At 50.2% G+C, this 15385-nt stretch overlaps 1 protein-coding gene and 1 long non-coding RNA gene across 5 annotated transcripts in view; one reads left to right on the forward strand and one right to left on the reverse strand.

The window, feature by feature from the left end:
• Window positions 1–1143: 1143 nt before the first annotated feature.
• On the reverse strand, window positions 1144–13737 carry LOC122173901 (uncharacterized). 2 transcript variants are annotated; one of them, XR_010592623.1, is made up of 5 exons: window positions 11501–13737; window positions 10497–10733; window positions 8375–8452; window positions 4325–5480; window positions 1144–2507 (listed from the first exon to the last, which is right to left on the reverse strand). It is a non-coding gene; the product is annotated as an uncharacterized LOC122173901 (long non-coding RNA). The 2 variants fall into 2 exon arrangements; XR_010592622.1 differs by having other exon boundaries at window positions 10497–13737.
• A 210-nt stretch (window positions 13738–13947) lies between these two features.
• ZFPM1 (zinc finger protein, FOG family member 1) overlaps window positions 13948–15385 on the forward strand; it is a 127507-nt gene continuing 126069 nt past the window's right edge. The window contains exon 1 of one of the 3 annotated variants that reach the window (XM_042852091.2): window positions 13948–14308. In XM_042852091.2, the coding sequence (XP_042708025.2) occupies window positions 14174–14308 (135 nt within the window). In that variant the 5' untranslated portion in view covers window positions 13948–14173. The remainder of the gene's footprint in view (window positions 14309–15385) is intronic. The other 2 variants (XM_005292237.4, XM_065567322.1) reach the window with 2 other exon arrangements.

Below are 15385 nucleotides of genomic sequence, written 5' to 3' on the forward strand. Positions count from 1 at the left end.
CCTGAGAAGAGTGGGACAGTGTCTGGTTGATGGCTTTACACACTGTTCATATAGGTGTGTTCCCCAGAGCCCAAAGAATAGGGCTTATGATGCATGAAGTCTGAAGTTTTCAAAGCTGCCTCCTGGATTTAGATGCGCAGATCCCATTGAAACTGATAATGCAGTGAACAGTCACAGGTGTACTGGTGCATGATCAGATCAGCGAATGATCACATCTTCCCAGAGACACTTAGAGCAACCAGCTGCTGCCAGGCCAGTTTGCACAAGGTGGGGTTGGGAGGAGAAAGGGGGTTGAGAGAACCTACTGCCGCAAATGCAGAAATGAATAGATGTGGAACAAAACCAGATCTCTGACTCTGGGCTTCAGATCTCTGTCAGGGTCAAATCAAAGCCCGCATGTGAACACCACCAAGCTTGGGGGGCTCAATCCATATGGAAAGGGCCAATGTGCCTCATGTGTGCTAGCTTATCAGGTATGTAAGTTACATATATGTGTATGGAATGATCATACATAGTCATGTATGATTCATACCAGTCCAACATATAACAACAATGTTACTTAGATGGCAGTTAGAGATATATTGTCTATGGTTACTTAACATTAGGTTTTGGACCGCTGAGCCATACTACCACCAGGTTCCGGAGAACTGGCCCATATCTGAGTCTCAGGTTTGGGATGGCTGGTCCTTCTACTAACACCAAGCTGGGGAATCCTGACCTGTATTCTTGTGCAGAGCTGGCCAGAGGTGGCCTTTAAACTTCATCAGTAGGACATCGCAGGGGAGTTTGGCAGTATTTCCCTGGTTGTGCAGCACGCCGTCGCTGATGACTCGGACACTGACTACAAATGAATGAATTTGGCAAATTAACAAGCAGGTCAACAAAAACAACACAAAGAGCCAGGCCCATGCACCTTAGAACCCCTTTGTTCATATCATTTGGTCAAGTGCACTTTAGTTTGAATGTCTGATGATGTCATCGTGGTCTATTGTGGAAATGTAATGAAACCTGAGACACAGGAGAAACTCACTGCATTGTCTGCTGGGAGGTGGGAGATTCTCCAATTCTGGATGGCTTAAAATCTAGACTGGAGCCTTTCTGGAAGATACACTTCAGGCAAACTCAAGTTACTGGGTTCAATGCAGGGGTAACGGCATAAAATTCTCTGGCTTCTGTTATACAGGAGATCAGACTAGATAATCCCACGAGCTGATTTGGCTTTAAAATCTCTGAACCGTTTGCAAAGAGCCCCCCAATGTTTTTGCATAGTTTATGAGGTTTAGCGATATGCAGATCAACAAGATGCTACTGCATTTCAGAGCTTGGAAGGTAATGAAGTGAAACGATGCCGGTGTCTTGTCCGTGAGGGAGGGGGACGCATCTGGCACAACTTGGTCAGTATCAGTTTGTCCTCAAGGTGACCTCTGCCTGCACAGCAGTGAGGTCTGAAGGTAGGAGGCTGGCACAAAGCGTGAGCATATTATATTCTTTAATTACTGTTGCAATCATAACATTTAAACGCTGTCAATGAGAGATAGCTCATAACCGCAGGCTAGAATCCCTGCCACTTGGGGCTTGTAACTAAAACTGCAGGATTAATTTGATTAATTGATAGAATTATTTTCCAAACTACTCTTTTGTTTATGGAGGCTTAAAATGCTTGCCGCCTGCACCCTCCTGGTGTGTTGCAGAGTGGAGATAAAGCCGGCTGAAAATAATTAGTATGGCTTAATTTAAGGGAAAAATAACCTCAGAAGAATTTTGCAGAAAATTTAGAGCAGCACGTTTTAGTTGGTTTTGGCAGGAAATATTATAGAGTTGGAAATGGGACTTTTATGCTTTGTCTCGACTATATTTCACCCGGGCTACAAACCCACCGGAGAGAGGAATATTTCATTCCTGTTTGCTCTTGCATTTTTCTTCCTCCTCCAGATTCTTTATGGCAGGGCCTCAAAAACAGCTCGGCGGAAAGCAACAGGTTTAGCTGCAGGGCACGGAGGCGTCAGGGTTTGATGCTGTTGGTCAGTCGGGAATTGGTCCTGCTTTGAGCAGGGGGTGGGACTAGATGACCTCCTGAGGTCCCTTCCACCCTGAGATTCTATGATTCTATGTCGTTCTGATTGTCTCCAAGGGGACGTTTTGTTCAGCCTCCCTAAAGCCACCCTGACTTACTAGGTGGTACCTTACTCTCTGGGGAGCAATGTGCAGAGTGAGGCGGTACCCAGCCTCACTAAGGACTGCAGAGTCTGGTTCTGCATGTAGCTGGCCTAAATAACCATGGGCCGTTGTTACTGTTACCCTTGTCCTTCCTTCCATAGTCTGCCCCACCTCAAATCTTTTACTGGGGGTCGGAGGGCAGGAGTTCTTCCTTCCCGGATCTCTTAGGCCTGGGGGTCTTCGGAGCAAAAATATCATCCATCCCTGAGCCGTCGTCTTCAGACAGCTGTTGCCCCGGTTGGCTCTGCCCCCGATGATGATGTAGGTATTGTGCTGGGCAGGACTTCTATCTACGACCAGACGGGAAAAGGACAGGATGAGTCAAGGCCTCCTAAATGCCCACAAGTCACTTTTTCTTTTTAACGAGACCAAGACTGGCCACTAGCTCCCCGTGACACTGGCTCCGCTCAAGGGGATGAGACAGCTGGCTTGGTGCCATCTGTCCTCACTCATTCTGGCCTTAAACAAAGCATCTCTTCCCTAGCAGAGTGGGAATGATTCCGCACATTAGACAGCTCAGCGGCAAGTCAACAACAGTCTCGCCCGCATGGGCCCACCCTCCCTAGCGCTCTCTAAAGCCCATCAGTGCCGCGGAAAGACGCCGCAGGCCGGGAGCTGCAGAAAAGGGGCTGATGTGCAGCCCGGCCAGCTCTTGTTCTGGTTTAGAAACACCCTTTGGCTTGGAGCGTTTGCTACAGGGGAACCCACCTCCCAGGACAAAATAATTAAAAGGGCCTCTAAGAAGTCAGTTAAGGCCAACCTGCACTTAACTTATTTCAGTGGAATTGCATGTGTCTTAATGTACCGGCACTGGCCCCCGTCCTACCTGGGCAGAAGAGCTGTCTGTGCTATAAGATTGGCGTCTGCCTCTGGGCGGGGAGGGACGGGGCATGTCACATGGCCCTCCAGTGACTGCCCCGCAGCAAGGGTGAGTGACCTAGGCCCCGATTTTCAAAGGCATTGAGGTGTTGCTGCAGTCAGCGTTGCAACGCCTACGTGATTTAGGAGCCTAAGCCTCAGTTTCGAAAGGGTTTGAGGTGCTTAGGAGCCAACGTCTCATTGACAGTGGATGGGATCAAATGGCTTCTGAAAATGATTTAGGCTCCTAAATCAGTTGGGCGTTGCATCGCTGACCGCCGCGACGTTTAAACTCTTTAAAAACCTGGACCCTGGCAGCACGGCCCAGGAACAGGGCGCTCCTTTAGTGCCAGTAGCAGGTGCCTGCGGGTTTGGAGCTAAAGGCCCGGCGTTCTAGTCCTGTCCTCTCAGTGTCGGTGTGTGACTGATCTGGTACTAATTGTACCTGTCATCTGCAGCACAGGATTTCATTGCAAAGTGTAGCTGAGCAAAACTGAGCCCACCGAGTCTGGATCCGGACCACTAGTAACTGCCATTCAGGACAGCATTAGCAGCGTGGGAATCTGATCTATCTGCCTCCTCCCTTCCATAGCTCTGACCCCTGCCGTGCCCCGGGGACAGCAAACCGCTTATGCTCAGGTAGGTTTTGGTTCTGTGACTTGGCTTTTGGGCAAGAGACAAGGAAGTATTCACAGATGGGGAGATACCTGATTTCCCACTTTCCCTTTTGCAGGCAAAATGTGTCATTTTTGTCTCCTCTGAGCCGTGCAACCTGAGCGCCCCTCACATTTCAGCTCAGAAAATGACTTGTGCATAATAAGAAGCGCGGCAGGACCCCTGCGGGAGCGGGGGAGCCTCCGAGCTCAGCGCTCTCGCCTGGGAAAAAGCAACCCCCCTGTCCATCAGTCAGACTCAGCTTCCTGAAGCCCTGGAGTTTGCTGAGACCTGCATTATCACCGAGCAGCTCTGGCGCGTTTGACACTTGGAAGACTGCAGGCCTCCACCAACGTAATTCCAATGAGAAAGGAAAAGCTGGTTTGCTTTTTGCAGCGAAAGATTAACTCTAGCTGCGCAGCGGCTACCCAGGGAGAAGAGAGACTTAAGTCGGGGAAGGCAGGGGAAGAGGCTGTGTGTGGGAAGAGACACTATAGGTGTAATTGGGAGGTCAGATGAGGTTCAGATCTGAGCAGACATAGGAGACACTGACTGGACAGTATCTGTAACTAGGGGCAGAGGGGCAGATCCTCACCTAGTGTCAATCAGGGGAGTTTCATTGATCCTCAGCTGGGGTCGATTGATGGAGCTCCATTGACTCTTACACTGCTGGGGATCTGGCCCATTGACTACAACGGGAGCTGCGCCGATTCAGACCCGCTGGGGATCTGCCCCCCAACTCCACTGGTGCTCTCCTGATTTACACCAGTGGACAATCCAGCCCAGGATTTTGCATGCTGTATTGTTTTGGAAGTTGGGTTCAATCAAAAGCCAGGTGAGACAACGCGCCAGCAGACATGCCAAACCTGCGGGGAAAAATGCAGAAATTGGGCTTGTTTTTGGCTTAATTAGCTTGTGAGTTGCTTGTTGGCTAGTTTTTGGCTTGTGGCTTGTTGTAGCTTGTTCCTTCTTTTTTTTTTTATCAGCTCCCGGCAAGCAGGGGCAAGGGGGGGAGAGAGCCAGGGGTGCACAGCAGGCCCACCCCAGCCCCAGACTGCACGCAGAGTGTTGGGGTTCTTAGGGACTGGCTTGTTTTGGCCTTGTTTTGAAATGGGATTAGCTTGATTTTTGGCTTATTGTGAAAGTCGGGGGGGCTTATTTACCGTGTGAACGCTGGCAACCGTGCGCACCAGTACTATGGGGGAAGGGGCTGTGCTGCATTGTTCTCTTAGTGGGTTATTCCCACTTTGGAAACTTTATGGATTTGCACGTGAAGCCTTCCCTTGCCATCCTCCTGTCTGGGGAGGTTGGTGGGGGTGCCACCCTCTCCGGGCCCTACAGGGCCAGGGATTCAGGCTGATTCTCCTAAGACTGAGCAAAGCCCAGGTCTGTCTGGAGAAGCCCTGTACCTCCACATTGCCACAACCCCTCCCTGGCCCCTCTAGTCCCGAGGGAGCCAGGCAGCCATGATCTTCCCTAAATACCAGTGCTACTGAAACCCTCCTCAGGGGGGAATTGCAGTGCGGAGGGGTGGGGATGCTGCCCCAGTCAGCACTAAGTTGAGTTGGGATTTCCCCTGGCACTGGTGAGGACTCACGGCTGTAGATAACGTCTGAGCCCCAAGACCTGTGCAGGGCTGATCGCTGGAGGGCACACGCAGAGGCAGAGGATGGCATGTAGCCAGCATTCTCAGTGCCCCTGGGCTGAGATCCATCTCTCTTGCAGGGCATATAAACCCCTCTCTTCTTTTCCTTTTTAGAAGACAAAGGGAAACGAATGCTGTCGGATGTTATGTTCATTGCACGGAGAACTCAGGAAAGCAGCTGGAAAAGTTTAATGCCTGAGCAAATTAGGCACCGCAATTAATTGAATCGACCAATGCAGCCCGCTTTTCTGTCCACAACCTGATTGTGATCTTTACAGGGGGTTGTTGCTGTTCACAACCGTTGTGCCAAATATTTCACACAAGTGAACACTGGCTTCTGGTTCAGTTGTGAACTGGTCGATGTTCATTCGCACTGTGTGATTGGTCACCCATGGCAGGCGACGTTGCATATCTGTTGTTTGATTCATTTGACCTAAGCTCAGGGGATGAAAACAAACAGGGAGGGCCCTTCTCCTGTTCACACGTCATCGGTGAACGTTCGGAATGGGCGACAGAGCGACTGCGCAGAGCCAAAGCGATGTCAAAATGGCCGCCTGAACGTTTTGGGTGCAAAATGTTCATGCTGCGTTTCCTTTCCACCGCCGTTCTCATGCATAACACCTTGCTCAGCACAGCCAAATGTTTGCAAACATTTGAATAAAAAGTCCTATGAGTAGCACCCAAGCAGGCTGGCTAGGATTTAACTGTGAGAATCTCCATCAGGGTATTTTGTTTTATTTTTTGCTGTATGTGCTCCCTTGCAAATCCAGTACTTCCCACAGCAGCTGTTTGCTCCAACAGTGCACACACAATTCAGCTGACCTGGCTTCTAAGCCACATGCCTAACTCTTCTAGCTTTAGGGCTTTAAGCTTCTCCATGATGCGTTGGGTATGACCAGAGGTACCATGGGCATGAAGCTGCCATCAAAGGCTAAAGGGTTGGGGTTTTTTTAGGAGACTAAATATATTCTAGAGTTAAAAATGGGCTGTCATTCCAAATTAGTCATGGTTAATCTATCTCCCATTCCCCCTACACACACAAAGAAAATCGGAGCTGGCCATCGCTGGTCATTTACAGCTGGCCTAAGCGATGTGAGTGAGCACCCGTAACTCTCATTAGCGTCAATGCAAATCATCAACCCTCCACACCTCTGACTATCCTGCCAAGAGAGATGTAGTGCCTGGACTTGAATAGCATCATCTGCCTCTCGGAATGAGCCTGTCTCTTCCATCTCTAGCATCTACAGTCTGACTCTATGATCATAGTCATAAATCACCTCCAAGACAAAAGGCATGCAGCCGCCCATTCTGTATGGCTTAGGCTGTGGAGCTAAACGTTAGTAACAGCAAACTACACACGCGCGTGCACACACACACTCACATACCCACATATAGATTCTAAGGCCAGAAGGCACCACTGTGATCATCGAGTCTGCTCCCCCTCCCCCGCTTGTATAGCTCGGGCCCTGAAACTGCTCCAAATTCCCGGAGCAGATCTTTTAGAAAAACATCCCATCTTGATTTAAAAACTGTCAGTGCTGGAGAATCCACCACGACCCTTGGTAAATTGTTCCAGTGATTAATTACGCTCGTACTCTTAGGGGAACACGTCTCACCTCATTGTTGCTAATGCATCTTCATTTAACGTACAGGGAGATGTCACTGAGGTTGCACCAGGAGAGGAGGAGGTTGTTTGCAAGGATTGCAAGAGAAGGGGGGAAGTTGATGGGCAGAATATGAGAGTGAGCGCGAGTTGCCTTTGGTGATCACAGCATTTAGAAGTGAAGGGACAATCTGCTGTAGGGCAGAAATGCCTGCAAATCCCTCCGGGAATCAATTAGGGAGCCCCATTGCTGCACATTGGTGCTACAGAGCATCTCAGGAAGAAATAGTGAGATAAAGAGGAAAGCGTGAAAGCTGTGGCACTCCCCGTGGATGTTGGTTGTAGCCCCTCAGCCATACCACCTCTGGCTGTGATCTCAGCCGGTCGCGCATCAGGTCTGGTCAGGTCAGTAGCTGGATTGGAGACGACAAAGGAAACCTCTGTGTTGCGGGAAGTGGTGTCACTTTGGCCTCTGAGCCAGTAGTGAACTCCTGCCCCCGAAGATCGTCAGGAGACGCTGCACTGGTGGGCTTGCCAGCTTTTGCAGATGGCAATAACCTGAGAACTTTGAATGTGGTCATTAAAGAAACCCCTGGGACTTTCCCCCCAAAGTTTGAGCTGTTACCCCCGTTTCCTGGTCAAATTCCAGTGGGGTAACAGGCTGCCAACCTAGATGTCAGTGTCGTTTATTCCAGATATACACGGTCTGCAGCTTCAGTGGTTTGAGCATTGGCCTGCTAAACCCAGGGTTGTGAGTTCAATCCTTGAGGGGGCCACTTGGGGATCTGGGGCAAAATCAGTACTTGGTCCTGCTAGTGAAGGCAGGGGGCTGGACTCGATGACCTTTCAAGGTCCCTTCCAGTTCTAGGAGATAGGATATCTCCAATAATTTAATTTAAATTTAATTTAATTTGGGGCTCATGGGAAGAATCCTAGGGCTGGCAGGCTGGTATTACGGAGGGCTTGCCGAAGCACCATTTTTGTACTGACTTAGTTGAAACAGCATTACCCTCCAGTGCAGACGCAGTTACACTGGTACAACGTTGTGTCACTGGTTTAGCTTGTGTCAGTACATTAACCAATACAGATGCTGCAACCGCTCTTTTAATACAGGCCAGAGTCATGTTCGTTGTTTTTTGGTTTTACCTGAAACCTTTCTGTTTTTTTATGATCATAGATCGGCGTCTAAGAACCCATAGCACCCAGTGGATGTTTGTAAGTGGGATATGTTAAAAGGCCAGAGAGGGATTGGGGTTTTTTTCCCCTAGGAAGAATTCGCTTATTATAAATAAAGATGTTGTGGCAGACGGCAGAGCCACCAATTCGGATTGGGCCCCCGTTATGCTGGGCACTTTATAACCATATAAGATGACACGGCTCTGGTCCAAGGAACTTACCATCTCTTGTCTCTACAGAGCATCCCATTGGCATCGGCACTGGCACACAGCCGTGCCTTTCTTCGGGCTGCGTTTGACCTAGGAGAGGCGTAAATGGAACCGATTTGTGCCCAGGTGATAAAAGGTGTTGGAGGCAGTCACTGCAAATTCGGATTAAACCATTTTAAAAGCCTCTGAACTACAATTAATTGTTTGGCAGGGAATTGTCCGGCCTTTAGGAACAAACCAGGGCTGTTGGATGAATCTCACACACGAATCAAAAATAGCCTGGCCAGAAGGTGGCAGCACTTTCTACATCACTCTTTGGCCGTGGAGTTTTTTGGCGATTCTGAATTGAACGTGTGTGTGTGTGTGTGTGTGTGTGTGTGTGAGAGAGAGAGAGAGAGAGAGAGAGAGAGAGAGAGAGAGAGAGAATGACCCTGTGTAAATACACGATCTGCAGCTTTGGGGCTCATGGGAAGAATCCTGGGGAGGGGAGACTGTTACAGTGACCTCACTGCATATTCAGCATGTTCTGCATGGGTGAGGCCTGCCACATGCCACCATGTTATTATGGCCCCATTGGGTGCCTCTCTTAAATGTCCAATCCAAATCAGTGCGGGTCGGCGTTCCAAAATCTACCCGGGGCTCTCCGCCTGGCCGCCCCCCGCACCCCATTGAACATGTCTGAGGCGCAGCCTCCGCTGGGCTTTCCAGTTACATTCCTCCACCAACATATTCTCGCTCGCTCGCTCTGTGTCGCTAATAATATCACTACAGATTAATTGGCACTAATACAAATGTACACAGCTCCATAAAAAGATGTCACCTCCCGCACAATGGGAACCAGGGCTGGTTGCATATTATCTCTGCACGGCAGGCATGTAATTCACTCCTCTGGAAAACATTCTATTTATTCTGTTACATTATAACAATCTCTCTGCAAACATGACTTGAGCAGGGAAAAACGCGCGCGCGTGCACACACACACACACACACACACACACACACACACACACACACACACACACACACACACACACACACACTGCAGCTAGCCTTGCTGTCAGAACCATTATCTGTGGTTACTGCCCCTAGTGAATGCTCAGCCTCAAAGTCTGCAAGATCATCTGCGCCTTGATAAACATAATTGGAACCCGTTAGCTGCTATGGCCCATTGGCAGGACTGGGCCGCCCGCTGCGGAGACTGGCACGGAGATTACCCTGCCTGAGCCCCATTAGGTGCCGGGAGTCAGAGGGGTTTGGGAACACGAGAGGTTGGAGGGGGTCTATCACAGTCATGCAGAACCCCCAGGATTTGGACTTTGGCTCTGGTAAGAGGCACTTGTCCAAAACAGCTGCAGATTCATAGGCCTTGGGGAGCTGATAGGCCTTGGTGTGATGCCAAAAGTGAGCTGGGCCAATTAAAAGGCCCCTGGCAAGGAATGCACAATTCTAAGGAATAAAACCTGTTTCATTATGTCAGGGTGTGCTTTCCTCCATGGTGCACGCTCACTGGTTTGGCATTGCAGGGTTGCTCTCGGGAGTACCAGGTGACATGCTCTGGTTTGTCATTGTTGGGTTGCTTGTGAGTACTGGGATGGATTCACACTGGTTGAGGATTTTAGGACTGGTTTGTTATTGTAGGGTCACCCACAAGCACGGGGCAGTGCACATTGACTCACAATTACAGCATTGTTCACGCATGCTGAGCTCCACATTGTGTTTTGTTTTTGTAGGGATGCTTCTGACGGCAGAGCTCTGTGGCTGTTTTGTTATTATAGGGTTGCTCATCGATACGGTTGCCATTGATTTAAAACAAAGAACAAGCCCCCCAACAGTAACAAGGAAGTGGTTATTTTTGGAAAGAAAAGCCACAATGCATGGATTTTGAAAACAGGTTCAGAATGACCAGTAGGGCAAATGTTTAGCCTATCAACCTCCAATTAATATACACTCATGGGCGAGAAGGCAGCAAGGCCGCAATCCTGCAAAGTCATGCTTAACTTTACTACCATGAGTGATCACAGTGAAATCAATGGGCCTGCTCCAAGTAGTAAAGTTAAACATGTGCACAAGTCTTTCCAGGATCCGGGCCAAAATAACAGTAGAAGATATAATGGAAACCCTGTCTTACACTCACCTTCGACCCTCAGCTGGTCCTCCCTTCGCTCACGGCTGGTAGAAGTAGGCCCATGCTGTGGCAGTCCAAACAGCACAGATTCCTTGAAGCCATTTATCCCTGCAGTTCTGCCCCAGAGCCAGCACTTTGTATCTGATTAGCCTCAGCCTTGTCCTCATCCTTGGTTAAGGTCGCTTGTGTTTTCTCAGGTTGTTGTGACTGAACCAAAACAGTTCCGAAAGTGGAAGAGTTTCGTGTCTATGTGAAAAGGAAAATATAGATAAGCGACACACTTTCTGCGTTCACTTTGCACTGGTGTAAGTGGAGTTACACTGTATTTAGACCAGAGTGTATACTGAATTTGGTCCATGGTCTATATGCATTTGCTGTATTGTCTGTGGGAACCCAGACTTTTCCCCAATTGATAAAGGTACCTCCCCTTTCTTTCTCTCTCTCTCTGTCTCTCACATACTGCTGTATGAACACAAACCTCAGCAGCTGCGTGGTTTTTGTTTCTGTTGTACTCAACCAAGCAATTTCTCTCATCGTCTGTCAGGGAAGACACAAGCGTAAGCAACCAGGCGAGGTGCTCAGTAAATAATATTACCTTTGTGCATTTATTTCTGAAATTATCTAAATGTATATGGAAATTGGCCACTGCCAATTGGGCTTCCGTCCTTCCAGTATGCTCCTTACCTTCACCATGGTGCTCCGAAGGTCTGACACCGCGGCTGTAGAGAGATTCTAGCCCCTTCTGATACAAAGTAAAGATGCTAAATAGAATTTTCTAAAGAGGATGGCCTGATTCTCCTCTCCCTTTCGCCATTATACCTCACGCCCCCCGCCTTTGGTGGCGTTACGCCTGATTGATAATGAGCTGGTGCAGAGGACAATCGAGCCCCACGTGTGAGAAGCTCACATGGGCCCCAATCTTGCAAAGATTTACACATGTGCTCAACTCGACACACGTGAGTAGCCCCACTGCTGTGTGTAAGTTGTGGCGGGATCGAGACCACAGAACCTACCTGAACTGGAAGGAGATCTATCAACCCTGCAGTTTAATGGGAACCTACAACCAGCAAGACAAGAAACTGAACTGAAATGTGCAGAATAATATAGACAAACACTGACTATGTGCTGCCCAGGCTGCTTAGGGTGACTGGCCCCTACCAATTTGGTAGCAGAATTGACAACTGCAGTGGCCGTGAACCATTCTCCACAGCAAGATCTCCCTCCGCCCCTTGGACCTCTTCCTAATTCCTAACTTAATTTATTCTGACATCCTCACCGCGAGCTTGACCTCCTTCCTGGAATCATGTGGTGCTTAAAACTCATTATTGAAACAGGATGTTAATTAAAAACCCTTAAAAAAAAAAAAAAGAAGAGCGTTGATCAATGTCAGCAAGTCTTGCCGTGCTGAGCATTTGCATGCTGGACTGGAGATAGCAGTGACTACAGTCTTTCAGTTCTTCTCCGATAATGCCAGGAATCCACATACCCTGTCATCTGCTTGCAAGATTACCATTGTGCGCATAGCTGTACCATATATACCCCAAAAGCCAGGAGCCAACCTCACTGATGATTGAAGTGAGAACTCCCAAAAGGCCCTCGAAGCATGTCTGTTGAATATGCTGAATTTGACTCCAGTTCAAAGGCTGCTTGCAAGCAGCAATGCCAGGGACAGGAATTTCAAAGGAAAATGGGATGCACTGGGTGCTCATTTGCATGCCTGTTACCCAGAATGCTCTCTAACCCAGCTCACAGCTATTTCCGGACAGCACTGGCATCTGAGCTCTGGGAACACATGAACATCTGGGCTCAGCCTGTAGTTACTTTGCTGTGTGTTTTAGGAGGTAATTGGTCACTTTCCCCTTGTGCATCCTGTTGCAACACAAGGCTCACACAATGAGTAGACCATGACGTTTTTTCCCTGTACAACAGAATTTTATTTTTCAACCTCTTGGTGTATTTAGAGTTGTTTGCAGAGAGACACAGTAAGCTGAAAAGGGTAATTGCTGGATATGGGAATAATCAGAAAAGGCTAGGGGATGTAGGCAGTGGCTGGACTGAATTTTTTTTAAATGTGGTTTTGAATTGTATTGTACGTATGCTTAGGGCTTTGGGGAGGTTCGTTTCATAGAATCACAGAAATGTCGCTCTGGAAGGGACCTTGAGAAGTCATCAAGTCCAGAACCTGGCGCTGAGGCAGGACCAAGTAAACGAGTGTTTGTCCCACCTGTTCTTAAAATCCTCCAATGAGGGGATTCCACAACCTCCCTTGGAAGCTTATTCCAGAGCGTAACTATCTTTATAGTTAGAAAGTTTGTCCTAAATCTAACCTAAATTTCTCTTGCTGCAGTTAAGCCCATTACTTCTTGTCCTGCCCTCAGTGGACATGTGAACAATTGATCACAGCCCGTAATATAGTTGAAATCTCTTATGAGGGTCCGCCCTCAGTCTTCTTTTCTCAAGACTAAACATACCCAGGTTTTTTTAACCTTTCCTTTTCTCAAGCTAAAGCAAGTTATATAAAATAGGGTTTCCTATTTGCCGGGCTAAAATCTCACTTGCTCGAGTGGTTTGATCAGGCCTGGGAGTCAGAATTCTTGCGTTCTGTTCCCACCTCTGTCACTGATTCACTGTGTGACTTTGAACAAGTCATGTTGCCTTGCCGTGCCTCAGTTTCCCATGTGTAAAATGAAAGCAATAGTGCTTCCTTACCTCCTACGGCTACTGCAAGTATAAATCCGTGGGAGAGGCACAGACAAGCCTACAGTAGTTCGCAGCCCTTAAGGCTTGGATGGTATAACTGAATTCTGAACAATGGCAGATAAACAACTGATCTGAGACAAAAACGATGTATCAGCATTGGTTGGATGTGCCAGGCTGTGGAGCTAACGCCAGACATAGGCCCGGAACCCACCTATCGCCCATTGATTTCAATGGAATCTGGGCCATGGGACTTACTGCAAAGAGTTGACAATCCAAATCTTAGATGAGGGAGGATGATGAGCAAGCGAAGGGGACAGGGAGAGAGGACAAGGGTTATAACAAGAAGGGGAGGGGGCATTTAGTCTTTGGTGGATGGTGGTGCCAATTACTTCAGGCATCACAGAATATTTCGCCCTTGCTGTTAAGCTCCACTGTCACTGATGTGGGGGGGAACACCCCGGAACTCCCCAGACTCCCATCCCAGCCCCCCCCCAACATCCCCTGGGGCACCTGCGGCTTCCTAGCCTAGGCACCCAGCCCGCTTTCTTCTCCCACGGCTCGGACTGCCCAGCGGATCGCCCGCGCCCTCCTCGGCCCCCCACCGCCCGTTTCTCCATTGGAGCATCCCCTCCGCTCCGGCTGCAGGGCTCCCCCCCCGCCTCGCCCCAGAGCCCGCCCACCCCGCCACAGCGTGTCCACCCCATCCGGTGGGCGTGCCCAGCGGGAGGGCGGCGGCCTATGGGCGGCCGCCGTTCCGAGCGGCCGGGGAAAGCCCCGCCCCGAATGGAACGTTCAGCGGGTTTGATACATTTCAGGTTCCATTGAGAAAAACCCGAGTCGGACCCTAGCGGCCGCCGGTGGGAGCCCGGGTTCCCCCCTCCCCGCCAGCGGGACGGTGCCGAGACACAAGCTGGGAGCCCGGGGCCCGTCTCCCCGCGCCGGGGCTCCGCACCCTCCCTCCCCAGCCCTGGGAGCGCCTGGCGGGCATGAGAGCCGGGTGCCTGCCACCCTCCCGAGTGGCCATCGACCTGCCGCCGTCCGAGCAGCCGGAGGAGGGACCGGGCACGCTGACCGCCGAGCAATGTCCAGGAGGAAACAGAGCAACCCCAGGCAGATCAAACGTGAGTGCCAAACTTTGCCCCCCCCCTTCCCTCGAGAGAGGGAGCCTGAGTCCCACCCCCGCCAGTTTGTGCCCCTGGGTCGCCCCTTCCCCTCCCGCCCAGCCACCAGCTGTTAGTGACCCTGGGTCGCCCCTCCCCCCAGTCACCAGCTGTCAATACACCTGGGTCCTTCCCCCTTCCCAATCCCTTGCAAAGGGTTTCCAACCCCCCCCCCCCCCAGCAACAGCTGCGGGTGCCCGTGGATCTCTCTTCCCACCGCTGGTCTGTTTCCCAGACTCTCCTACACGGACCGTGCCCCGATTCACTTCCCTGGGCGAAGGGAGCCTGTCCTCCGACTGCCCCACGCAGAGCTGCTGGGGGCTGTGTCGGGGGTCGTTAAACCACGAGATTCCCAAGCCTCTAACAAGCGGAGCGGCGACAGCCCTGACAATCAGGAGGCGAATTTAGGAGAGGCGGCTCCGGTGGGACTGATCCCTAGTGAACCTGGCAGGTCTAGACCCCGCTCGGGTCTAGTCTTTGTCACTTTCCTCCTCTCCCCGACCCTTCCCTCCGGTGCATTTTCGTGTGCTCCTCTGGGCGTCCTGCATTCTCCACATCACCTCTTGCCTCCCCTCCGTGGGTGCTGGCGGTGTGCTGCAGGGCTGGCTGTTTGCACAGGGACCTGTAATCTAATATCCACACAGGGCAGAGTTGTAGTGTGTGTGTGTGTGCGTGTGTGTGTGTGTACTGCTGGCACTGCATGGTCCAATTAGGCTGGTCAGGATTTCTGCATGTGGTTACAGAAGTTTGTGTCCGGGTTGCCTATTTATTTTCTTTCCGTCCCCCCCCCCCCCACACACACACACCTTTCTCCTTCCCCTGCCCCTCTCTCTCCTTCCACAGAGATGTTTCAGCCTGATACAGCCGCAACTGATCAGAGCTGAGATAAAGCTTTAAAATATTCCATTCAGCAAGTCCCATCTTGATAAGATCGCTCTGTCGGGACGGTCTGAAATTGTGATCTTATCTGTGTTTGACTCACATCCATTGCACTAAAAAAGCCTCATCGAGGGGGACTTTTGAAAAATGTGATGCAAA

This window comes from Chrysemys picta, chromosome 14, assembly GCF_011386835.1.
Source record: "Chrysemys picta bellii isolate R12L10 chromosome 14, ASM1138683v2, whole genome shotgun sequence".
Lineage (NCBI taxonomy): Eukaryota > Metazoa > Chordata > Testudines > Emydidae > Chrysemys > Chrysemys picta.